The sequence below is a fragment of the Vespa mandarinia genome, chromosome 20, assembly GCF_050613455.1.
Source record: "Vespa mandarinia isolate Hongniang chromosome 20, ASM5061345v1, whole genome shotgun sequence".
In the NCBI taxonomy this organism is placed as follows: Eukaryota; Metazoa; Arthropoda; class Insecta; order Hymenoptera; family Vespidae; genus Vespa; species Vespa mandarinia.
Window position 1 is genome coordinate 2,671,793 of NC_140829.1, and position 24,339 is coordinate 2,696,131.

The 24,339-nt window shown below is 25.8% G+C and overlaps 6 protein-coding genes and 1 long non-coding RNA gene across 23 annotated transcripts; 4 read left to right on the plus strand and 3 right to left on the minus strand.

The window, feature by feature from the left end:
- Positions 1–1,096: 1,096 nt before the first annotated feature.
- Positions 1,097–12,033, minus strand: mbc (dedicator of cytokinesis protein myoblast city). 4 transcript variants are annotated; one of them, XM_035879173.2, is made up of 23 exons: positions 11,752–12,033; positions 10,988–11,229; positions 10,119–10,867; positions 9,663–9,819; positions 9,320–9,490; positions 8,816–9,196; positions 8,486–8,701; positions 8,028–8,350; positions 7,603–7,951; positions 6,038–6,136; positions 5,605–5,795; positions 5,182–5,532; positions 4,810–5,086; positions 4,421–4,668; positions 4,194–4,325; positions 3,823–4,102; positions 3,525–3,748; positions 3,158–3,454; positions 2,676–2,985; positions 2,478–2,587; positions 2,080–2,344; positions 1,230–1,712; positions 1,097–1,136 (listed from the first exon to the last, which is right to left on the minus strand). In XM_035879173.2, the coding sequence occupies exons 1-22, from the start codon at positions 11,786–11,788 to the stop codon at positions 1,239–1,241; spliced, it is 5,883 nt and encodes a 1,960-aa protein (XP_035735066.2). In that variant the 5' UTR covers positions 11,789–12,033; the 3' UTR covers positions 1,097–1,136; positions 1,230–1,238. The 4 variants fall into 4 exon arrangements, with proteins under 4 accessions (XP_035735066.2, XP_035735067.2, XP_035735065.2 ...); XM_035879174.2 differs by having other exon boundaries at positions 1,097–1,712; positions 9,663–9,816; XM_035879172.2 differs by having other exon boundaries at positions 1,097–1,712.
- Positions 6,135–6,970, plus strand: LOC146872362 (uncharacterized). The gene is made up of 3 exons (XR_014983364.1): positions 6,135–6,332; positions 6,436–6,558; positions 6,714–6,970. It is a non-coding gene; the product is annotated as an uncharacterized LOC146872362 (long non-coding RNA).
- Positions 12,034–12,173: 140 nt separating the features above from the next.
- LOC118447395 (ras-related protein Rab-24) lies at positions 12,174–13,773 on the plus strand. 6 transcript variants are annotated; one of them, XM_035879293.2, is made up of 5 exons: positions 12,185–12,593; positions 12,674–12,929; positions 13,066–13,154; positions 13,248–13,525; positions 13,592–13,730. In XM_035879293.2, exons 2-5 carry the CDS (start codon positions 12,816–12,818, stop codon positions 13,702–13,704), a joined length of 594 nt encoding a protein of 197 aa, XP_035735186.1. In that variant the 5' UTR covers positions 12,185–12,593; positions 12,674–12,815; the 3' UTR covers positions 13,705–13,730. The 6 variants fall into 6 exon arrangements, with proteins under 6 accessions (XP_035735185.1, XP_085519182.1, XP_085519183.1 ...); XM_035879292.2 differs by having other exon boundaries at positions 12,174–12,593; positions 13,248–13,773; XM_085663056.1 differs by having other exon boundaries at positions 12,175–12,593; positions 13,073–13,154; positions 13,248–13,704.
- Positions 13,764–16,790, minus strand: LOC118447387 (mitochondrial S-adenosylmethionine carrier protein). Of its 5 annotated transcripts, none has more exons than XM_085663053.1 (7): positions 16,715–16,790; positions 16,190–16,338; positions 15,603–15,759; positions 15,417–15,526; positions 14,880–15,120; positions 14,652–14,790; positions 13,764–14,541 (listed from the first exon to the last, which is right to left on the minus strand). In XM_085663053.1, exons 2-7 carry the CDS (start codon positions 16,256–16,258, stop codon positions 14,406–14,408), a joined length of 852 nt encoding a protein of 283 aa, XP_085519179.1. In that variant the 5' UTR covers positions 16,259–16,338; positions 16,715–16,790; the 3' UTR covers positions 13,764–14,405. The 5 variants fall into 5 exon arrangements, with proteins under 5 accessions (XP_085519179.1, XP_035735173.1, XP_035735172.1 ...); XM_035879280.2 differs by lacking the exon at positions 16,715–16,790 and adding an exon at positions 16,567–16,706; XM_035879279.2 differs by lacking the exon at positions 16,715–16,790 and adding an exon at positions 16,567–16,696 and having other exon boundaries at positions 16,190–16,474.
- Positions 16,787–20,034, plus strand: LOC118447371 (man(5)GlcNAc(2)-PP-dolichol translocation protein RFT1). Of its 3 annotated transcripts, XM_035879255.2 has the most exons (9): positions 16,787–16,927; positions 17,013–17,162; positions 17,300–17,502; positions 17,614–17,800; positions 17,878–18,162; positions 18,224–18,355; positions 18,433–18,564; positions 18,642–19,142; positions 19,262–20,034. In XM_035879255.2, the coding sequence occupies exons 2-9, from the start codon at positions 17,103–17,105 to the stop codon at positions 19,418–19,420; spliced, it is 1,659 nt and encodes a 552-aa protein (XP_035735148.2). In that variant the 5' UTR covers positions 16,787–16,927; positions 17,013–17,102; the 3' UTR covers positions 19,421–20,034. The 3 variants fall into 3 exon arrangements, with proteins under 3 accessions (XP_035735148.2, XP_085519178.1, XP_035735150.2); XM_085663052.1 differs by lacking the exon at positions 16,787–16,927 and having other exon boundaries at positions 17,022–17,162; positions 17,300–17,380; positions 17,595–17,800; XM_035879257.2 differs by lacking the exon at positions 16,787–16,927 and having other exon boundaries at positions 17,129–17,162; positions 17,300–17,380.
- Positions 19,509–20,454, minus strand: Lamtor5 (Late endosomal/lysosomal adaptor, MAPK and MTOR activator 5). The gene is made up of 4 exons (XM_035879305.2): positions 20,313–20,454; positions 20,070–20,131; positions 19,861–19,975; positions 19,509–19,749 (listed from the first exon to the last, which is right to left on the minus strand). The coding sequence occupies exons 1-4, from the start codon at positions 20,345–20,347 to the stop codon at positions 19,686–19,688; spliced, it is 276 nt and encodes a 91-aa protein (XP_035735198.1). The 5' UTR covers positions 20,348–20,454; the 3' UTR covers positions 19,509–19,685.
- Positions 20,409–24,234, plus strand: LOC118447361 (uncharacterized). Of its 3 annotated transcripts, none has more exons than XM_035879233.2 (7): positions 20,409–20,547; positions 20,734–20,904; positions 21,141–21,416; positions 21,601–22,617; positions 22,688–23,092; positions 23,255–23,398; positions 23,557–24,234. In XM_035879233.2, exons 2-7 carry the CDS (start codon positions 20,845–20,847, stop codon positions 23,773–23,775), a joined length of 2,121 nt encoding a protein of 706 aa, XP_035735126.1. In that variant the 5' UTR covers positions 20,409–20,547; positions 20,734–20,844; the 3' UTR covers positions 23,776–24,234. The 3 variants fall into 3 exon arrangements, with proteins under 3 accessions (XP_035735126.1, XP_035735125.1, XP_085519177.1); XM_035879232.2 differs by lacking the exon at positions 20,409–20,547 and adding an exon at positions 20,554–20,733 and having other exon boundaries at positions 20,805–20,904; XM_085663051.1 differs by lacking the exon at positions 20,409–20,547 and having other exon boundaries at positions 20,792–20,904; positions 21,182–21,416.
- The last annotated feature ends 105 nt before the right edge of the window (positions 24,235–24,339 follow it).

Consider the following 24,339-nt stretch of genomic DNA (forward strand, 5'->3'; position numbering starts at 1 on the left):
TTGTCTTTTATATCTTAAAAATTGTAGTATAGGATAATTAAACAATATAACATTTTTTATTTATGATATAATCTATAAATTTAAATAAATAAAGCAATAATTGTCTTTGGTATGAAACCTAATGGATGAGTGTAGAAACGTGTAACTTATATATGAAGTCATAGATGCTAAAAAAAACTAAATATAAAGATAGAATGGCTTAAATAAAAGATAATATATAATTAGTATATGGCATTGCGCTACAATAGATTAATGTGATATGTACTATTCTTGAATATTTGATCATGCTTTTGTTTACCTCATTTAATTCGTGAAAGATTTATTTTTATTGTTTTTTCATGAACATATCAGCAAATTTTGGAATTTTAATTGGCACTAAATCCTTAAAGAAGATTTATGTTTATGATTTTAAACAGGACGGTTCCTATCAAATTACAACAATAATAATATTATCTTAAGTTAAAACTAGAAACATTCTTTTATGTTTAAAATTATTAATATGTTTCGCTAAACAATATGTTATATAAATTGTAAATATACAAAATATAAACGATATTTCTTTATCTTATCACATCAAGATTTCTGAATATTATATAACATTTATAACATTTAATAATCATTAATTAATTTAATGTTATTAAAAATAACAGATCTCCTGACGTGCATTAAATTTTTTGTTTATTTTAAAGTTATGTTTAATGTCAAAATTTATAAAAAAAAAGAATGTACATATGTTTTTACCAAACATTATTAATATTATCAAGAAAATATAAAAAATCTATGTAAAGTTTATTTTCGCATATAAAATTCAAATATAATTATTATAGATTATTCATTTTGAATATTTGTCATGTTTTAAATATCTTATAGGGCGTACAAAAATCTTATGACTATTCTCTCAATATCATAGAGGTAATAGTCTATTTCATTCCTAATAGCATTTAACCAGATTTTTCCTTTTTATTTATTTTTTTTTTTTTTATTTTATCTTTTTAGATTTCCCTAGATCATCTCTATATTATAGTTATAGATGAAATACTAGATGTTTGTGACTATGCAATGATTTTATATTAAGTATTAAAAAAAAAAAACTTACTGTGAATAGTAATTGTTTACGTTTGTGATAAGCTTCAAATCTAGGGAGATATTACAATATTATTCTGTATATACTGTATGCAATCATTAGCATGCAGATAAGTATAAAGAAGAAGAAAATAAAAATAACGTACATAAATATGTCATGCTGAAGAACTGTCTTGAACATAATTTTCTATCGTACTTGATGAAAGCACAGAATTCTTTAATCCATGAGCAGGTCTTTTTGGTTTTGGTGGTGGAGTCGGTGGCTTAGCTTGACTTTCAATGTCATCATCAGTAGGCGTTGGAAGTTTATTCTTTATCCACTGTCCAAACGATCTGTTTATATTGTTTGAATTTTCCATTATTGATGAGATACGATGATCATTAAATTCTTCTGGCAAATTGCAATAATCGGCCTCACGAGTTTTCATAGGGAGGGGTGGAGGTGCATCATCTTCTGAAGCAGTGCTATCGGTTGTACCAACGCTATCTCTATTATTTTCCCTTCCAAAGACATTTGCCTCAGAACCATTATGCGTATTTCTTAAATAATGTTGCGATTGACCAGACCAACGATTACTTATTCTTCGTTCTTTTTCCACTTCTGATCTTAATGGTCGTTTTGAAGTTAGCTAACATATATATCATAATCTTAATAAAAGTTGAAAACACAAGGATATATATATATATATATATATATATATATATATCCTTGTGTTTATATATATATATATATATATTTATATATATTATATATTTATATATAATATATATATATATATTATATGTTTATATATATATATATATATATATATATATATATATATATATAGCTTTAATTCTTTTTGCAATATGCAAATTTATAATATTTTCGTAAAGTTTCATATATAAAACTTAAAGAAAAACCAAATAAATAAAAAAATATCTTTAAACGCAATACTCATTATAGGACTGTACTAAAATCGAGTATTAAGCAAAAGCATAAATAATATCCTTTACCTCTTGGCGAAGTTCGAATATCGGGGTACTAGGGAAGCTTGGTACTAACGACGTAGTCGATACAGCCATACTAATCTGTGAGATTTCAGTAGGTATAGTATACCATTGACTTGTAGGCTGATCATTTTTTGTTACTCCAGATGAGTCGCTTTTACGTGCACTTCTTCTCTTAGATTCCTTCTTTTTGTTTGTACCAGGACTTGGATTCCCTAATGCCTTTTGCAACGAAGCTGATGATAAAATATGTGAACGTAATGAACTGGTCCTATAAAATTATATAATAAATTTATGATTATAATTTGTTTTTATTAATTTTAACTTAATCTTGTTATAGTTATTGTGATTTTGTAAAGATAATAATTTCATATACTTCATCTAAGTTACTTCATAAAACTTACTCTGTACTATTTATGTTAGTTTCAGACAAAGAATAACTTTCATTTCTGAATGTTTGTGCTCTTCGCATAATTACTCCTTGTGTCATAGTTTCAATTTGAAGATCACATGTCTATTTGGTAATCAATTCAATTAATATTGGCGTATGTTATAGAGTTATTTTAGATGTTAATAATTGTATCATTAAATTAATAACTTACTCTTTTACCATATTTAGCTTCTACTTGACTTTTCATAGACATAAAACATTGTTCCAACCTCTGATGAAATGGAGTTAGTTCAGGAGGTGCACGAGTTTTATGTATCTGTACACCAACACCTAAAAGTGGAATTTGTTCCGCTATCAGACTTTCCAATTTAAGCAAATCTGAACTTTCATCCGCATGGGATTCTTTGTAATCAACATTGAGAAAAGCTTTCTCATAATTATCAATGCCACCCATTACTGCAGGATCCAATACTCCATTTAATTTCATACTTAAAGGATTTACTGGAAGACTAGGATCGGTTCTGTATAGAAGATAACAATATTATTACTATTAATATATTTCGTTCATTTATGCATACACACAAACACGCACAGATACACACCAGACATCTAGCATTTATACTTACAGATGTATGTTTGAACTTTAGTAATTTCAAAACTAATAGTATAAAAAATAAAATAAAAAACTCATACCTATGTGCAACTATGAGATCTCTAAGTGCTGTATTTGTAGCTTCCATAGTTTCTATTGCATTACGAAGTGGGCTTACTAAATAAGTTTCACTAGAAATAACAGGAAACCATCTAAGAATTCCTGGTAATGGATGGCTTGTAACGAGAACAGTTCTTTCCAGCCATAATGAAGCAAATTCATTATTATTAATACTTCCTCCATCCTTTTCCTTATCACCGATATTAGAATTTGTATTAACAAAATCTTTTCTTGGTCTTGAAAACCGAAAACGCTGGACATCATTTACTCGATGATACCTAAAATCAATAACATTGTTTTTATTTAAGAATAATACATCTTTGCTATATAATTTAATAAAATTATTACCTCAAAACTGCATCAGCTGTTACAGGTTTTCCACTCAAACGATGTTTTTTCTCATCCATTAATGGTTCTACTTTATTAATTTGAACATACTGATGACTAGATTCTAAAATATCAACGGTTGGTGGAGACAATTTGTTCATTTGTTCTGCATTTGGTAACTGATTAAGTGTTCTTGAAGAAAAATCACTAAGTCGTTCATATTCTTTCCCGCGATAAACGAAAACCTATAATAATATTCATGTAACAATGGCAAAATTTTACATATAACAAGATAAAAAAATATTTTATAAGTATATACTTTATTTTGAAGGAAAGGAGGATGTCCACGACCATAATAAGCAACCCTGAAATATTCCGGCTCAGGTCTTAATTGTTTTACTATACAATCATAAAATTTGGCCATTCGTCTCAATAAAATGGACAATTGCAAATAATCAAATGTTTCTTCTTCGTATTGACTAACTAATTCTTTGCAAACACTAAGAGCACATTCCCACATTTTTCCTTTATCAAAATATTCAATCATATCATTATACAAAGCTTCTTTCAATTCTCTATGAGTTTGACATGATGGATATCTAAAATGAAGATAAAATCATATATTATCATTTCATTATTTTAATAGATTGATTAATCCAAAGATAATTTAACAAAAACGGATAAATTTACCTATGAGATATTAAAAGTGGTGGTAAAGGTTGATCACTCCAAGCTAATAATTGACTATGAAGTTTCAATGTATATGCTGCTTCTGTGTAATTATCACATTCTAAGTGAAGTTCACACAATTTGTTGACATACCTACGCATAAGAATTTTTGTTGTAATATCAGTTTAAAATTTTTTAAATAAAAGATAAAAAATTTGTCAAGTTTATCCATATCTTGTAATACATGCCTGATATACATTTCCTTTCTATTTATTTCAGAATAAAATTCTAATAAATTAACGGTACAAAGCATTCGATGTTCCTGAGATTCTGCATGAATAATATCACGATATTGTAATAATCGTTCCATTAATTTTGCAATAGTATCTACAAATCGTAAGCCTTGTTCTCGCATCGTTGAGTGATCTTCGCAAAGTGAATACATTACTTGTATCCATAATTTACGAAATTGTTCATCTCCCCTTCCTCCCTCTACCTGTGCAAAATAATAATTACTAAAATTTAACTTAACAATAATAAAAGACAATTGTATTAATATAAGTCTCAATTAATATTATATTATATAATCTAGCAATAGAATTTCAAATAATTAAAAATTCAAAGAAACATGTTATACCAGGATATCCAATTTTGCAATCATTTCATTTTCATATTCCATAAAATTAGCTTTAATGTGCGCAGGATCACGTTTTGTATCGCCGTATCCTTCAACAATGCGTGAACTATAAAATTCACATTGCATCATATCAAAAAATATAGGTATGGTAGCTCTTCTTAATTCAGTTTCTGGAATTAAAGCCATTTCTAATATCGCACCAACTAAAGCAGGAACAAACTGTATTTTATGTTGACCCAAATTGAACCACATTGATCGAATTTCAAACGCTGTTTCTCTATAAAGAAGCAATTACAATAATATGAAAGTAGTCAATAAATAGGATAATGTTAAATTAAATGAAATATATCTATAACTTAATTTAATAATTACCTGCGCATATCATTATAACGCATAATAATTCGATTACGTTTCGCTGGTGAAAATGTTTCAAGTTGAAGAGCTGGTTGAGTCAGAAAAGCAATTGCGCAATGAAAGAAATTGGACCATGCTTGATTTTCAAACTCTGTGAAGAAGTAATCTCTAATGGTGCCAGAAAAATAGCGTAATGATTTTAGAATTACACTATTTTGAAGCATTATCATTTCACACCAATCTCCTGGAAATACAGATCTTGAAACCAAATCTTTGAATACTAGTAATATCTCCATTAAAAAATCGAGTAAATCAAATTTCGTTCCAAAATGATTTATATAAACTTCATAATGATGCTGTGTCATTTGTCTATAAATAAAAACAATATATTAATAAAAATAATATTATTTTTTAAATATTATCTTTACTATAAAATTATACCTGAATATTGCTAACATAACAGACACTAAGTTTCCGACTAATGGATTTTCTCTATCCATTGATATGACAGTTTGTATAATAGTTCTCAAAGCTGTCATCATGATTTCTTTAACATCAGCTATTGTAGAACCTATGTCCTTTCTGAATGTTAATTCCAAAATATCTGATAATATTTTAATACATAATTCTACCTGTATGAATGCAAGCAAAACAGAAATAAAAAAAAAATTAGCTTTGCATGTAGTCTATATTCAAGACGTGCAATGTACAAATATTACAAAAAAATATATAACATTTTCGTATCATTGTATATAGGAATCATTAAACCACTAAACATATCAAGATGATTAGACACATTAAAATGTATTCATCTTATATCATTTGATCTAATTGCGGATGATATTTTTAAATTCCTCCTAATTGGAACAGTTACCTCTTCAGAGTAGCCACGATGCTGGTTGAGTCGGTGGCGATTTTCTCCAAGCAGCCTGGCTACCTTCGCCACGCTTTTTCCAGGTGTACTTGACAGTCCCTTATATACCAAAAACCAAAACCATACCAAGTACACAAAAAAGAAAAACCCTTTGTTAATTGGACCATAATGCCAATTCTTTGTAATAACACAATGTAATTCACGTAATAATTTATAACGTTACTATAAATTACATAGTAAAATTATACGCAACACAAACATAGCAAATAACAGAAAGCAAGAACAAGATTTGCAAGTGAGTACAGTGGAAAAAGAGTTGTTATGTACCGATATTATTTTTTATTATATTTATATTTATAACATAATTCTATCGTTTTAATACTACTATGTTTATATAGATTGCATCGTACAATTTAAATAGTGACTCTATTCTGTTATATAAGAATTTCTATGCAATATTATATCATGCTTAAATAATATATGCCAAACTACAGAGATAAAGTAGACTAAACTAAATGAATGTAAGTTTTAAATATCATTCATTTTTTCATTTAATTGCTATTCTACTATGTTATATTTATAATAGTTATTATTTGTAGTAGTTTTGTCTCAAGACATATTAAACCAGAGAATTCCATGCAGAAGATAATATTTCTTTATTTTTTTATATTTCAAGCAAGAAAAATTCCCAAGTATAATTCAATCAAGAAAGATAAATAATGGTTTAATGTTTAGAATAGCATAGTATTTTCCACAATGCAAATAAGAAGACAAAAACCAATTTTATGTGTGTGAATTAATAGAAATGTTGGTGAAAAGATGCGTGGCAGAAGGACGTCAGGCTGCACGGAAAGCACATGTAATGATACCATATACAAATAGTATAGAATAAATTTGTAATATAAATGGGAGTTATATTAAATTCTGATTATACCAACCTCAATAAATATGAATACTGAATAATTAAAATAAATATGAATAATTAAAATAAGATGATCAAAGCACGATGTTATACGTGAATATTAGTATTTTATTACCAAATATAATCAAAATATAGATTAGAATCGCTAATCAAAAGATAGAAAATTGTTATTTTATTTTTATAAATAACTTTTTTTTTTTTTTTTTTTTTTTTTTTTTTTTTTTTTTTTTTTTTTTTGAAATAAAAAATATTTTATTTTTTATTAAAGCTATTTCTAAATTAGTATGAAATTAGAATGTTTAATGAAATTAAAAAATTTTTTTGTTTGAATGTTTATGGAAATTAAGAAAATTAGAATGAAATTAAGTAGAAAGATCTCACTCATATACCATAACTAGAAATTTAGAAGAAACTACATTCTACAATTACTTTAATACACTGTATAATAAATGAATGTATTAATACCTAAACTGATATTGACTTCCTATTAATAATAACAAAAATTAATTTAGATTTTTATTATTAACAATAATAAAAATCAATATATTCTAACATATACGCTCTTTAAATTTATAAATAAATTATGATCTTTAATAAGTTATGAATTATAATCTTTAAGATATCAAACATGATTATATCTTACCTCTTCTTTTGCTTCTAATAGATCGCGAACAAGAACAATGATTTTTGACAGCAAAATACCTCTGCAATCCACATCTAAAAAAAGTGGGCTATGTACAATATCATTTACTGTCATCATTTTTTGTTTTGTCAATCTTCCAGCTGGTAAAGTCGTCAATAATTCCGTTAATATTATACTTAATTGCGTGCCACTATAAACACGTAATAAATGAGGTATTGTTGTTGGTAAATATTTTAAGCATGCTCCTTGAACCAATAAAGTTGCATCTGTATTATGTCTCATAAGCTCAACAATAGAATGTAACAATTCTGTTAAAGTTTGTGAAAATTCTTCTTCATCGTGATTAAGCCTATTGAAATAATTGTGGAATCATTAATATCATTATTTATCAATGATTATATTAGAAAATTTAAGAAATAACATACTCAGTAAACAGAAGACGAGATTCTACAATAAATCTCATGCAATATTGCAAACTTTTCATTGTTTTTAGTAACAAATCACGTTCTTGTCCATCAGATGTACTAGCACCATCTATACGTTTTCGTAAAACTGCAATTAACTTTTTGTAGGCAAGAGTTGCAGAGAAGCTTTCAGAAATATATAAATCTAATATTGGTTGAAAATGCTGATATTTTCTATCAGATACGAGTCCAATGATGTATAGAAGACATTCAAAGACCATGTCATCATAAACATCACTATCCGAGTTACTCATCAAGATATTGAATAAGGCATCTAAAACGTCCTAAAAGAAATTCTGTATAATATAATTGTCCATTATTTTAACGCATGTGCGTGTATATATTTATATTATCATATCATTGTCGATATTAATGTATTAAAGATTTTTATTTTTCATAAATAAGATCTTTTCTCTTACTTGTAAAAATTTCACTATTTCTTCGCCATCTACTTTCATCAGAGCAGCTAAAGACTCTTTTAAATCAGTATTATGAGATGCCCAATTAAGCAAGCCCAATAAATCAACATTTTGTGTTAATTTTGTAGAGCAAACATTTGTTACTATTAAAAAATTATCTTTATTGCTTAATGTCAATGAACCCAAAGTTGGTTTCTTTTCTGTATGCAATTTAAACTAAGGACACATGAAATGTAATATTAGAAAATTTATATATAAAATATATTACTATGTAAGAATAACGTACGTGTATATATATATATATAAATTTTAGAATAACTAAAATCTTACTAATTCTATCCGTGTTGAAGGTAATTTTAAATATGATATATCCTTTTCCTCATATTTCTTTTGATCTAATTTATAGACTAACAATTCATGTTGAATATCTTGAAGCGTTGTACCATTGCGCTGCATTAATCTGACATAACTCAATGCAAATGGTTTTTCTGATTTATCTTTGGCTTCATTAGAACTTCGATGTTTGAATGTAAATTTCAAATGTGCTTGTTTGAATTCGTCTATTGGTATAGCAATTTTAAACGTTTCGCACCATCTAGGTTTATCTTCATGATAATATATAACGCTATGATATTCATCAATTGCCGTAGTTCCACCTCCTAAAGTTATGACACCTGGAATAGGAGTGCCACACTCGTTGCAGACTTTAACCTAATGGAAAATACATATAATAATAAATGGATGCATAATTTTAAGTATAGATTAACAAGTATAATTTTTTATATATTGTATAAATAAATACAATAATTAATTAAATAAATTGTGTATACAAACCGTAACTTCTACATTTTTATCAGTAGACTTTGCTCCTCTACTAAATTCACCACTAATTAAAGTCAGATAAAGGTCATTTCTTACATCACCTGGCAGAATTACTTCTGGAAAACCCATTTTTCTAGCAATAGCAACATTTCCAAGTACCAAGTGAGGATTTTCATCTCGTACCTGTATATTAATTATAAAGTTAAAATTGAATGTGATCATAAAAATGAATTATTATTTCTTTTTATAAAAAAGAAATATATATATATATATGTAATTAAGTTATACAAATTAATGTCTGCAATAAATAATACAGTATATAATAATTAAAAAAACAATCACAATTATTACGTACTTGTTTTACATCTCCTCTAAGTAATTTCAAACTTGCCCATAATCCTTGCCCACCGCCAAAGTTGTTGTTACTATTTCCTCCACTTTTTTGAATGTTAGTATCTTTTTGTGCGATAATTCTACGTAAAGTACCATCTAAACTTTCCTTCTCACAACATCTGAAAATTAAAAAGAATAAAGCCAACAAAAAGATTCTTATTTAATTTTTAAGAATATACATGTTGTTATGCTAAAAAGTTATAATATTAGATTGCCCAAGTAATTTCAGAATTTTCAATATATTTTTTTTTTTGTGTAAGTAAATGATAATATAATAAATGATAATAAAATGGTAATTTAATTTTATTGAAAATTCCTTTATTACTTATTGGCCTAATTTTATATAAAAATATACATTCTTATACTTAGATTTTAATATCATATAAGAAAATATCATAATAACAAAAAATATGCTTACTGTACAAATGGAATGAAGTGATGATGTTCAACATCTCCTTCTAATTTACCTGTAATGTATAATGTAATATCCATAGCAGCGACACCAAATGGCCTTCGCATACTTTCATTATTTTTAATAACTTTCTGATTATTTTGTGCAATACTTGAACGACGATGATCTACTTCTTTGGCTTCCATACCTCCAACTCTAATAACATAACAAGCTAAATAAACTTTATCTCTAGCTAAATCTCTAGATCCTAGATCAGTAAATAATACTCGAAGATTATGTAACTGATCAATGTCTCTGGCGAGTCCTTCTTTACTCCAAGAAACAACATAATTTTCTGTGATAGCTTTCATTTCTCTACCATCATATAAGGTTAAAAGTAATTCTACATCTTCTACCATTTTACAAACAAAGTTTTTTACACTGACAAAGAAAATGTGAGAATATACAGGTGTTTGAGCTTTTAAAGATTTTTTCTTGGTTTCATTAGTAGCTTTTCTGATTCTTTCGGCAGCTGTTTCGTGATGATAATACAACTGAATAGTACTTGTATTTTCTGGATTCATAACATTCCCTTGATCATCTCTTACAACCATGTCCAAGTTTAAAAGTTGATTACCAGTATCTATTTTAGCAGTTGCTAATCTTTTAAGATCCTTCAACTCATCTATTGTTAAAGTGCCTTGTAAAATTTTACTTCTATATCCTATTAATGTCAAAATTTGTTCTTGTATTGCTTTAAAATGGTTAGAATGTATCTGTGACAAAAATAAAAAATTATGATAATAATGGTTTATATTATTAGCTACAAAAAAATATGAAGTTTATTTTACATTATTTAACTTTTTATATATTAACATCATATAATTAATACATACCACATATAAATGTTTCCAATGATGACCCCATTCTCTTAAAACACTAGTTATCTCATGTATTAATGTATCTATATTATTTTGATTATTTAAGACATGTATGTATGATTTAGGAAAAATTCCAATTGTACCCTTAATCTTTTTACGGCCATAATACCATTCACCATACTCTTCATAAATTTGCACAACTTCTCCAACCGTTAAAGGTAAGGCACAAAATCCTTCCTTGCCAAAATTGTAAATAGCTGAAATTAAAAAAAAGAAAAACCTTATGAAAAAGTTCATATCATACATAATACATGAAAAGATCATGTAATCAATATATACAATGTAAAGTATCATACATAACACATATTTTGATACATACATAACATTATTTATAGAAAATCATATAAAGATTTTTATTCAATATAATTCTTAAAAAATTATTATTATCCTTAAGTAATAATTATTTAAAAAGACGAAGAAAAAAAAAAGAAGAAAGAAAAAAAACAAACTATGATTATAAATTTGTAGTTTAATTAATATATTAGTTAAAGGTTATAAATTTTAATTAATCTATTATAGAAATAAATAACAAACATGTATTAATTAACATAGTTACAATAAAAACAAAAAATTATCAAGATAATTGTATTTATTTATATCAAAGTATAATGAAGCTGCAACAATTAACATTTTATTTCATCTTAATACGGGGCACCTCCCAGGATGTAATATGTCGTAACGAAAACATTATAGAATTTCTTTGTGAAAAATTTACTTACCTACTCCTAAATGTTTCTTGATGCGCTTCCATGTCATTTTTATTTAAATCGTTACTTTAGTTTATTTATATATTAATAATTAAGTATTTTTACGTATACATAAAAAAAAGTAATTAAATATACACGTCAATATACACTAAGCAATTACATGTCGGATGTGCGCATTACGCATATAACCAAAATATTGTATTTTCATCTTAATATCTAGATAATATGATCTGAAAGAATTTATTCTCTACTCTAGATTTTACCAAGATTTATCCAAATTTACTTTACGTTTTGTTACACATAATATATATATTCATATATACATACACACACATATACAAATATATATATATATATATATATATATATATGTATATATATACATACGTTGTCTCAAGAGTTTTCAAAATTTTGCTGTGAACAAATAAAACTTTCCTTGCTTGTTAAATCTATATCCTACTTAGTCCATGACTTTTATACGAAGTGTAGTGGCGCTATCATCTTATCGAAACAAATTGTGATTTTTTGTTCTATTTTTACTTAATCGTAACTAAAACATCAATTAAAATTTGTTGTTAACGAAAAGAGTTAGTCTTTTCACGTATGTGAAAAAATAATTATTTTGTTATTTATTAAGAAAGGAGAAAAATAAAGTGGATAATAATTAATTAATGATTGAGATAAGCGAAAAAGCGCAATTTAGAGTTGACTGTACATGACATTTATAAAAAGGTTTCGATTAAAGACTTTTATTGTTATTATTTCTGTATTTTAGGCCTTATCAAAATTTTCATTTTTGAATAAGTGTTCGATATCATTATTATCTGATTATCGATTGTAATTCTTTATCTATAGTAAGTAGGTTCTAATTTTTTCAAGTCATTTCTTAAAAGAAAATTTTCAAAAACTTTTGAGTTATATTTAATATTTTCAGATCATCCTTAGTTTATTATTTTAATATAAGATATTAACAGATACATATATATATATATATACATATATATATATATAATTGCATAGATGAAGATATAAAGATATAATCTTTCCATAATCATTTGTGGGAAGTATAATCAAATATGAATCGTGTAGATTTAAAAGTTGTGTTACTAGGAAATGCAGCTGTTGGAAAAACAAGCCTTTCAGAGCGTTTTGTAAATGAAAGATTTAATGAGAATTTATCCTATCAAAACGTAATTAAATGATTTATAAAAGTAAATTTATGATAGTGTAAAAGTTAAGATTCATAAGTGTATTTTGGATGTTTTTATTATATATATTGTAACAATTATATATTAAATAAAACATTAAATCAGTCATTATTTGTAGACAATAGGAGCTGCATTTGCTGCAAAACAAATAGAAATTAATGGACATAATATTGTAATGGGAATATGGGACACTGCAGGTAACGAAAGGTATATTATCTTAATTTCAATAAATGTTACATATTAATTTTGTTAAAGATTATTTTCACTCAAATAATATTAAATTTAAATTATTTATTTTAGATATGATGCAATGACAAGAATATATTATCGTGGTGCTAAAGCTGCAATAATATGTTATGATGTTACAAAATTTAATACATTTCAAAAAGCAAAATTTTGGGTAAGAGAATTGAGAGATGTAGAAGAAGAATGTAAAATTTATCTTTGTGGTACAAAAAAAGATATTTTATCAAACACTGATATGATAGCAGTACCAGATATAGATATTGTAAAAAACTATGCAAATGGTATTCAAGCTAAATTTTTTTTAACATCGAGTAAAACTGGGGAGAATGTTGGTAAGATCATATATTTGATCACACTGCTTTTTTTGAAGATAAACTTAAATTATTTATTTCTTGCAGTGGAATTATTTACAGAAATTGCTAATGATTTCTTATCTGTGCCAGAGAATTTACAAAAAGTAGAAGAAACAGTTGCTTTAATAAATACGCCCAAAACATCGCATTGTTGTTAGGCCATAAAAGCAAAAACAATATTAAAATTTTTAATACTTTCATTCTTCATATAATATTCAAAAGAGGTAATTTAATGTATATTAATACTATATATTAATATTTGAAAGCAAAGTTTTAACATACAATAAATTATTCTTATATGATACAATTATTAAACAAGTAATTAGTATTAGAAAAAGTTTTGTGCCTTCTTAAATATTATTCTAACGTAAAGATTAGATCAATGATTGCTAAAATATTCTCTATAATTGTAATATTTTTCTGACAAAGTGCATGTGTGCATCTTAACAGTAATTATGGATATAATTACTTGCATTTATATATTACAAATTAATGTACATTTCATTTGTTGTCTTATTTAAGCATTAATTATATTTTATAAATTTTATGTTTCTATAAATTTCAGAAAGAAAATTTTATTTTGAAATTTTTAAATATATAAGTTAATTATTTACTACTATAATGGTGCCATATTTAAGCAGAAACTGTGAAGACTTTCAGATAATTTAATTATGGTTTATCACCTTTAAGAAAATCAATACGGTTGTTTATTATAAACAAAAGTATTGTTATATATAAGGTGCAAAGTTTATTCATTATTTTTTAACGAATAGACGTGAGAAAAAATTTGAGAAAATGTGAAAATTTTTAACTTCGAATAGTGAGCAAAAAATATTTTTGCTTTTTGTTATTACTTTTACTATGTTTTGTTTTTTTGGTTTGATGTATATGGGAAAATTGAAGCACAAATTTCTCTGGATTGTTCATAGATACCAAAAAATACAAAACCACTAATAGTAAAGCCACCCACCCTTGGAAGAAAGCCTGCGAATAATCTAAAAGATATTTTTCAATGATTTAAACTATGACAAAACATTAAAGTTAAAAAGAGACGCATGACAATACCTAAGACTTCAAATAATAGAAAGATGCAATTTGTCCATACCCTTTAGGTCCATTCTCTCGATAAACTTCCTTTAACATCGTGGATATTTTAACTTCTTTTTTATCCGCTGTAGTCGAAGACAACATTATTCTAGTTTTTGCAACATCCAATGGAGTTGTAATAGCTGCAGAGACCGCCACTGTGAAATAATTTTTAGATTTATACATTTTTAATAATATATTTTGTTGAAATAATGGTATTATCAAATATTGCAAAAATTAATCTCACCAGATGCAGCACCACAATAAGCTCCTTCTAATGGTGTACATTCATGGTGTACATGCTGTTTCCAACAAACTTTAAAGTATTCCCATAATGGCATTTGAATGCATCCAAATGGCATGTCACGAAGAACAGTGCTGCCATATCCACGAAATAATGTTCGTAATTTTAAACGAGCTACATCAGCTAAAAGCGCTTGTCTTCTTTGTTTAAGTACCTCCACTGGTACTCGTATTAAACAAGCAACCTGCAATATAATAATATACAATTTTTTATTTGGATATATTTATGACACTTAATGGAATGATATTAAATATAAATTTAGATCTTTTACTTTTTATAATAGATTATCAAGAAGATGCAATTTTATATGCATATCATAATTAAGGCAATATTATAAGGAAACATTTGTTTAGGAGTCTATCTTGATATTTATATTTTTATATTTTATTTATTTATATTGATAAATAAACATCTTATATATTGAATTTTTATATGTTCGATGCTATATTCGTGTGAAAAATTTTAAAATAATTCTGTTACCATTTCACCTAATGATGCAGCACCCATATGTATAAATGCATGATATTGAGGTAATATTTGTGGTTGTAAGAATTCTTTTAATCCCTCATAAGTGATAAAGAATAAAGCAGCTGGTAAAAAAAATTGTTATATGTAATGGCAATCATATTTTTTGTATTCTATTTTTCATTTGTATATAAGATCTACCTGATGGAGCAGAGCCCATCATTACAGGTCCTATACCATGATACAATTGTTTGTAACCACCCGATTTTAAGAATCCATGTTGACTTTGTAAACGTGTTTTGAGAGTATCCAATGGGAAAAATATTATGTCACAAATAATTCCTGCAGCAGCACCTGACTAGTAATAATAAATTATTAAAATTTGATAATTAGTAAATACATATTTCAAAATAATAAAAAAAAAAAAAAAAATATATATATATATATACAAATTTATAGTTCTTTCTATTTGTATGTTTTTTCTGTGAAAGGAATTTTGTATATTATTTATATATAATGTAATATAATACATATATATATATATATATGTATATATATATATATATGTATATATATATATATATGTATATATATATATATGTATATATATATATATGTATATATATATATATGTATATATATATATATATATATATATATATATAATAATAATAATAAAATAAAAATATACGGTTTATTATCTTGCGTATTATATTTTCAACGTTTTATAACAATAAGATTTAAAAGTTAATTTAAAATATATAACACTTCGTAATTGGAATACTTACGATGATAGACGTGGAAAATAAATGTTTTGCATTTGTAATGTCACTCGATTTTGCTTCTTCAGTAAACATTCCACTAAGTTAAATACTTTATTATGGGTGTATTTGAATATATCCAAATTCAGATTCTATTACACTATCTTAAAGAGTCACTGTATCGAAGTTTTAAAAAATTTATCAGAATTAGAATTAAAAACTGTAAATGCATTAACATGATCGCATTGCAGTAAGAAATTGAATAGTAGTAAAGTTATTTTCTTTCGGTCGAAAACTTCTTTCTTGAATACTCTATTTCATAATGAAATGTATATATTTATGCGCAGAAATAAATACTTGATATTAATTTTATAAAAATGATTGTTATCTAATATTAAACTCACCAATTTTTTTATATCTTTTTTCTGTTATACAAAGAATGAAAAAAATTTATAAACAATTAAGTCACGTGTCCTACACTACTCTATTGCAGTAACTGCTGAATCAATCGATTGTCGTCTGCTACTGACAATCGGCTTTCTAGAAACTAACCTCAAAGTCTCAGTAGGCAGATTGCACCGGAGAGAAATTTATCTATTAATCTACAATAGATTATGAAAATCCATTGTCTTTATTATAATATTTTTACCAGCTTGTGTATGTTAGATGCAAAATTACTAGATTAAAATAGGACATAGGGAAATTTGAGAATTGCGTCATGAAATATATTAGATTCAAGTGTAATCGTTGATGTTTGGTTATCATGTCAGTAATATTTATCTATTTCTTATGTCAAAGAAAGTATGCCCAAAGAATTATTATGGAAATACGATTTCACCTTATGTTTTAGATATTCTACAAATTCTACGTAATATATTGTCAACATCAATGTTTATGGCGGGAATCTCGAAATGTTGAATGTTTTTAATTAGATATAAATATGTCGCAATCGATCTTAAAAAGCAGCTTAGAAAATGCTTCATTTAACATCGTATTTCAGGTATTATATATCAATATATTTTTCTTTAAAAAAAGGTCTTGTAAATTTTTCAAGTTTTATCCTTTTATTACATTATCCATAAAAAAAATTTATTATATCACTATGTTCTTTTATATGTACCATAAAAATTCTTACAGATAATATGTCGCTGTGTAACATTTGTTCTAAATGCTTTTGTGGTACGTCATGTTGGACAAGCAATTTTGGGTGTAATCAATGTAAGATTACTACTTTTAGAATCCATGATATTATTTTTATCTCGTGAACCATTTATGAAGGCATGCTTAACTAATACGTCCGAACATAACTGGGCTCAAGTTGTAAATTTACTTTGGATAACGTTAGTGTACTCTATAATTACTTATAGAGATTAATTCATTAATTATACTGTTTACTTATGACTACTAATGAAATCATATTATATATTTACAGCATTAATTATATTTTTCAGAGTACCAATTTGCATTGTAATGTCTTCACTGTTTGGATATATTTGGCTCTTTTTTTTATCAACTTCTGAAAGTTTACCTCCTTACTATACATTTGCAGTGTGGGCAGTGGCATTATCTTGCATCATAGAATTATCATCTCTAATTGTACAATTAGTTGCCAATGCATTCCTTTTTGTTAAACTTAAAGTAAACAAATTTACTTTTATACTTTTATATATCAATTATTTTTAAGTGATAAATACATAATATAATTTTGTTTCCAGGTTATGCTAGATACAATCATGATTACTATCCGTACTTCAACGTTTGTACCATTAATACTTTATTATCCAGAAAATGCGTTATTTGCTTTTGGCATAGCACAATTAGTCGCAGCAATATTTTATACAACTAGTTATTATGCATATTTTCATTATTACATTAATAGTATAACTAAGTTCAAACAAAAAAGAAGAATGTCCTTGAAGGATATGAATGACGAATATATTTCAACAGAATTTCCATTTCGAACAATAAAGGATTTTTTGCCTGGTCAATTAGAAAATAGTGTATGTATTTCTTTTAAGGTTTTCCTTTTACCTCTTTATAATCAAAATAAGAACTTTTCAGGACTCATATTTAGATAAAAAATTGACTATATTAACATGGAGTTTCTTTAGACAAGGTATTTTAAAACAAATTTTAACAGAAGGTGAAAGGTTAATCATGACCGTTATACCAGTACTTTCGTTTACTGAACAGGTACTTAATTAACAAATATTCCTTATTTATATTACATTTTATTATGACATTGCATAATTATTATTTTAATATGTAAGGGAACGTACGAGGTTGTCAATAACTTGGGTTCTTTGGCTGCAAGATTTATTTTTCGTCCAATCGAAGACAGTGGATATTTTTATTTTACACAAATGGTTAAAAGGGATAAACCTTTATTGGAACAAAATCCAGTAAGTATATAAATTTGTAAAAGAAACTTATAAAAAAATTGAAAGAAGTATGAATTAAAATAAATTACAATTTGCAGATAAAGATTCAAGAAAGTATAAGTGTACTCACGCATATGTGCTCAGCTGTTACAGCTATCGGCTTTATAATTTTAGTATTTGGACAATCTTATTCGAGTACATTACTTTGGTTATATGGTGGAGCAAAATTGACATCAAATTTACCAGTTCTCTTATTGAGAACACACTGTTTGGCTATATTATTATTGGGTATTAATGGTGTGACTGAATGTTATACAAATGCAACAGCTGACAGTGCTACTATAAATAAGAACAATTTGATAATGATCTATGAATCAATAGCATTTCTGGGTGCATCTTATTTATTTGTTATTTGGTTCGGGCCAGTTGGTTTTATTCTTGGAAATTGTTTTAATATGAGTCTGAGGATTGCGCATTCAATGATATTCATTAATAAACGTCATTCTGGCGCAATTCACAATCCTTTACTTGGATTAGTACCAAAACGAATGTTCTTTATTACATTATTACTAGCTACAATTATCACAAATTTATCGCATGTAAAGAAATTTTATTTTTTACATTCATATATATATATATATATATACATATATATATATAATAATAATCAAAAAATATTATAATTAAGTTAATAATGCATTTGTCTGTGTATTTTTAGGTCTATTTCTTCCCAGATGAAAAAATGCTGCATTTGTTAATTGGATTCGTAGCACTTATAATGGTTTTTATTGCATGGATATATGAAAATTATGAACTAATTAAACTTGGTGGTAACAAGTGGTACGAAAGGAAAAACAAATATAAAAAGAATGATTGACCTTAAATTCCTAAAATGTAAATATTTTATTAGTATTTGGATCCTTCAAATATTAGATTCATAATGCAATTCTATAATCTTACAAAAATCATAATAATAATTTCTATATTTCGAAAAGAGATAATCTTATAAGATAATATTGCTGGTTATAACATAATAGGTATATAATTATCTTCCTTTCTATGTATAAGAATAAGTAACAAAATACATCATACTTTATAACATATCTTACTGTAAATTAAAAATAAGGGCAAAGATAATAATATTAATTTGCAATATGTTTATAAATTGCACCAACTATTGGTCCTTGTCGTTGAATAAGACATTTCCTATAAGAAATTAAAAGTATATATTTTCAATTTAATATCCATTTGAAAAATGTGCATATTACTTGTATATATATATATACACACACATAACCAAAGTATTATTTGCATTACCTGTTATCATTTTGGATTGTTATAATTGGACAAGTTGAATCAAGTTCTAATTTTGCAACTTGATCTGCAATGGCCGCTATAATACCTGCACTATCGCTTGAAGCATTACCTTTGACTAAAGAATATTTATGTAGAAAAAAATTTGTTATTATATAATATATACATAAAAAATAATATATTATAAAAGGTTAACTTATTTAACAACGTACCTCCTAAACATAATCCAGCACGATCAACCAGGATGCAACCGATTATAGCTTCATTGTTTTTTCTAAGAAATAATGAATGAATATTTAAAATAAGACAAGTTTAATAATTTAATTCAATAAACTAACATAATAGTTTATTATTGTTTTTTTTTCTTTTTGTTAGATATCAAAATAAAACGCCCGCGCAAAATCACACACGCACACACAATTTATACAAATGAAATAATATATTTGAAAACTTACACTTCGTCTAAAGTTTTTTCAATATTTTTTTCCATTCTGAAGTTTTTTGTAGGTAGAATTCAAGAAAATGACTAAAAAATAATATGGAAAACTTAATACAAGACGTTTAAAAGATACTTCGTAATATACATGTCGCCATTTTATATGAACCTAACGTTACAATACGTTAAAAACGGTGATTCAATGTAACCTATAGGTTGGAATCATAGCTGTCAAAAAACTTAAACGAACTTGAGTAAGAATCGTGCGCACAATGTTACGTAGCTTTATGTAATCACTATCTTTTATATAAACGTAATGTTTATTTAAATTAATGGGTTATAACGAGTATAAATATATCCCGTTCTCGTTCTTTTAATCAAAAATATAATGAATATCTTTAAATTAATCGTTAATAATTAAATATTTTTGTATTTTAAAGGTACTATAAATTAACTGAATTAAGTTTAATAATCATTATATAAAAATTAATGTAATATTGTATTGCGATAGAATTTATTTTATGAAATCAGTGCAATAACTGAAGTCAACAATGGAAACAATATCTAGCCAGAGCACAATAAATATTGATATACCACAATTACCTATAGATGTAAGTTAATTATTTATTGAAAATAATATCTAATAGAAATATAATTTTTAGAATGTCAAAAGATATTTAAAAATTTGAACAAATTAGATAATCATTGTAATTGTTTATGCGCATTGACATGACGAGTATAAAAATACGATAATAAAATCTTTTTCTCCAAATATTATTTCTAAATTCTTTTAGGACAATTCCTTATATTAACATTTCTTTTTTTTTTGCATTATTCCTATTAACAGGTAATTATACATATAATGTCATATCTATCTATATCTGATAGAATGGCTGCTGGATTGGTTAATCGAATATGGCATGAAGCATCCCTTGCCACAAAATTTATAGATCAACAATTAATAATCCTTGGTCCACCACGAATAGACAATTTAAGTGATGTATTACATATACTAGAACATTCTTTCCGACCATTTTATAATTTTATTTTTAAAGAAGTGGAATTAAAAAGTACAATGTCTCTTTGGAGACAATATGGACCTTTTATGAAGAGTCTTCATCTGGTATAATAAATTAGTTATTAAAGGCTCAAAATTAAAATTAAATTTAATTTAATTTACAATTTTAATACTGATTAAGGAGGTTATATTCAGTATCGGTATTAAAATTATAAATTAAAAATATATTATGTTCCTAATTAATTTTACTTGAATTATGGATGATAATCAAATATTATATTGTTTGCAGTTCTGTTGTGATTTCAGTGAAAAAACACTCATTGGGATTCTTAAGCATTGCAACAGTTTGAAAACATTACACATCAGTTCTTGTCGAGAATGTTTAATGTCCGGCAGACTTTTGGAAGATGACAGCGATATAAAAGAACTCTCAGAAAAATTAAAATTTTTACACGAACTTAGTCTCACTTATAATCGATATTTAAGTGATGCTTTATTTAATAAATTTATTTCGATATGCCCAAATGTAAATACACTCAGTCTAAAAGGTTGCGAAATATCTTTTCATTGTGGCTTGTATAAAAAATTTTATCCTAATAATAATGTGATTACTTATGGTTCAGAATCAGTATTAACATTTTTAAATATTTTGCAGTATATTATTTCTTCTGCAAAACAATTAAAACATGTAGACTTTAGTCATACACTTATAGATGGTACTGCTTTAGCAACTCTTTCAAAATTGGAGAATCTCAGATTGGAGACATTAAAATTACAACATTGTAATCAGTTAACTATTATTGGAATTAGAACATTAACGTATCATCAAATTCATTTAAAATTATTAGACATAAGCTTTTGTACTCGAATCACAGATGTTAGTCTCATTGTTATATGTAAACATCTGAAAGAATTAGAAAGTTTAAATATAAGAAGATGCAGGGCAGTCACAGATGGTGGTATACAACAAATACAATTGCTCAGAAATCTAAAAGAATTAGATATTTCAGAGTGTGAGCAACTTACCTCAAAATGTATCACTGATGGACTTTGTAATGAATTACAAAATAATTTACAAACAACTGACAATGAGACGGATATGAAACCAGATAATATAAATTTAAACGTGCAAGAGGCAGATTGTTCTACAAAAAATGATATTAGAAATGATAAAATGTTGAAACTTTCCGTAAATGCTTTGAATCTCGATGAATCATGTATTAAATGTATAGTTAAATGTTTTCCAAATTTAAGGTACCTTGATGTTGGTTATTGTTTCATAGCTGTTACAGATATTACAATACAGGTAATTAACCTATTCAATTAACTATTTTTATTTTGTTTTATACAGTTCATCTTTTATTATATTTTTCCAGAAAATATTTGAAGAACTTGTATTTTTACGAACATTAAAAGTAACTCATTGTGATAGAATAACAGATGCTGGCTTAATGGGTATTGATACCAGTGATAATATAGACATACAATCACTTCAACTTAACGTTACTGATAAGCCACCAGAATCATTATTACGAATCAGTTTACGTTCACGAACAGAAGAAGAAATAGTATGCGATGCTAATAGAACATGTTACATTAAAAATTTATGGAAGAATATTTCAACTTCATCGCCTACAACAATGCCTGCATTTAGTTTGACACGTCTGAAAGGTCTTAGAGAATTGGATCTCTCGGGTTGCAGTAGGATAACCGATGTCAGCTTGAAACATAATTTTGCTTTTATAGAATTGAGGGTATTAAGTTTAAGAAAATGTTGCCAGGTAAAATATTATGACTTATTTTTTTTTTTTTTAAGATTATTTGTCTAATTAAAATTGATGCAATATATTACAGATAGAAAGATTAAATATGTATAACAATAATATCATAAAATGCTTACAAGGTATACTTTTGCATGTTGTTATGCTTAAATTATTTTGCAGATAACATATGTGGGATTAGAATATCTAGCAAAAAATAACTCTGCTATAGAGGAATTAGATTTAACACAATGTTATAACATATCAGATTTGGGTGTCTCATATCTTGCTATATATTTACACAGATTAAAACGTCTTCATCTTCAGGTATATTCAGTATTAAGACTTACAATTAGATCGTTTTAATTCTAATATAATTAAATCAAAATTAAATACTATTAAATATATTAAATTTATTCTAGTTTTTCTTTCTTTTTTTTTTTTTTTAAAAGATTCTAATATCTATATTTTTTGTTCGTTAACAGGGTTGTATACAATTAACAAATCAAAGTTTAGTATATATACAAGAAAATTGTAAAAGTCTTCAATATCTAGATATACGATATTGTAAAAAAATAACAACTTTTGAAATACGCAATTTGCCTTTTTTGCATATGGAATATACACAGCCAACAGAAAACAGTTTATTGTTGGATAATAATATGCATGCATCAATACCAATACCACCACCTATATATAAATAAAATAATTTTTTTTTTATTTAAAATTTTATACTTGAAATCATTAATAACGTGTGTATAGGCACACACACACTGGCATACGCACTCACACACTCTATATGAACGAATATATATATATATTCTATACATTTATGATTAAGAAACTGAGATTAATATTGTTTAAATTAAATTAATTTTATGTATATTTAGTTATTAGTTAAACAATTAATTCAAATAGGTATACAAAAATTTTTAATAAAGTGTTTGTAATGTTGGATTTATGTATATAGTATAATAGAGAAGCTCATGTAAAAATTGAACACGGACGGAGATGGAAAAAGAAACGGTACTAATTTTTTGTTTGCTCGCCTATACCATTACTTAAAAAACTATAAAGGAAAGAATGTATCGATAATGAAAACAAATATTATACGTAAACGACAAATGTATATATGTATATACATACATATGTGTATATATGTATATATATATATACACATATGTATATATATATATGTATGTATATATATATATGTGTGTATATGCTGCATGATTTTAATAAGCAAAGAAAGAATTTAAGAACGATTA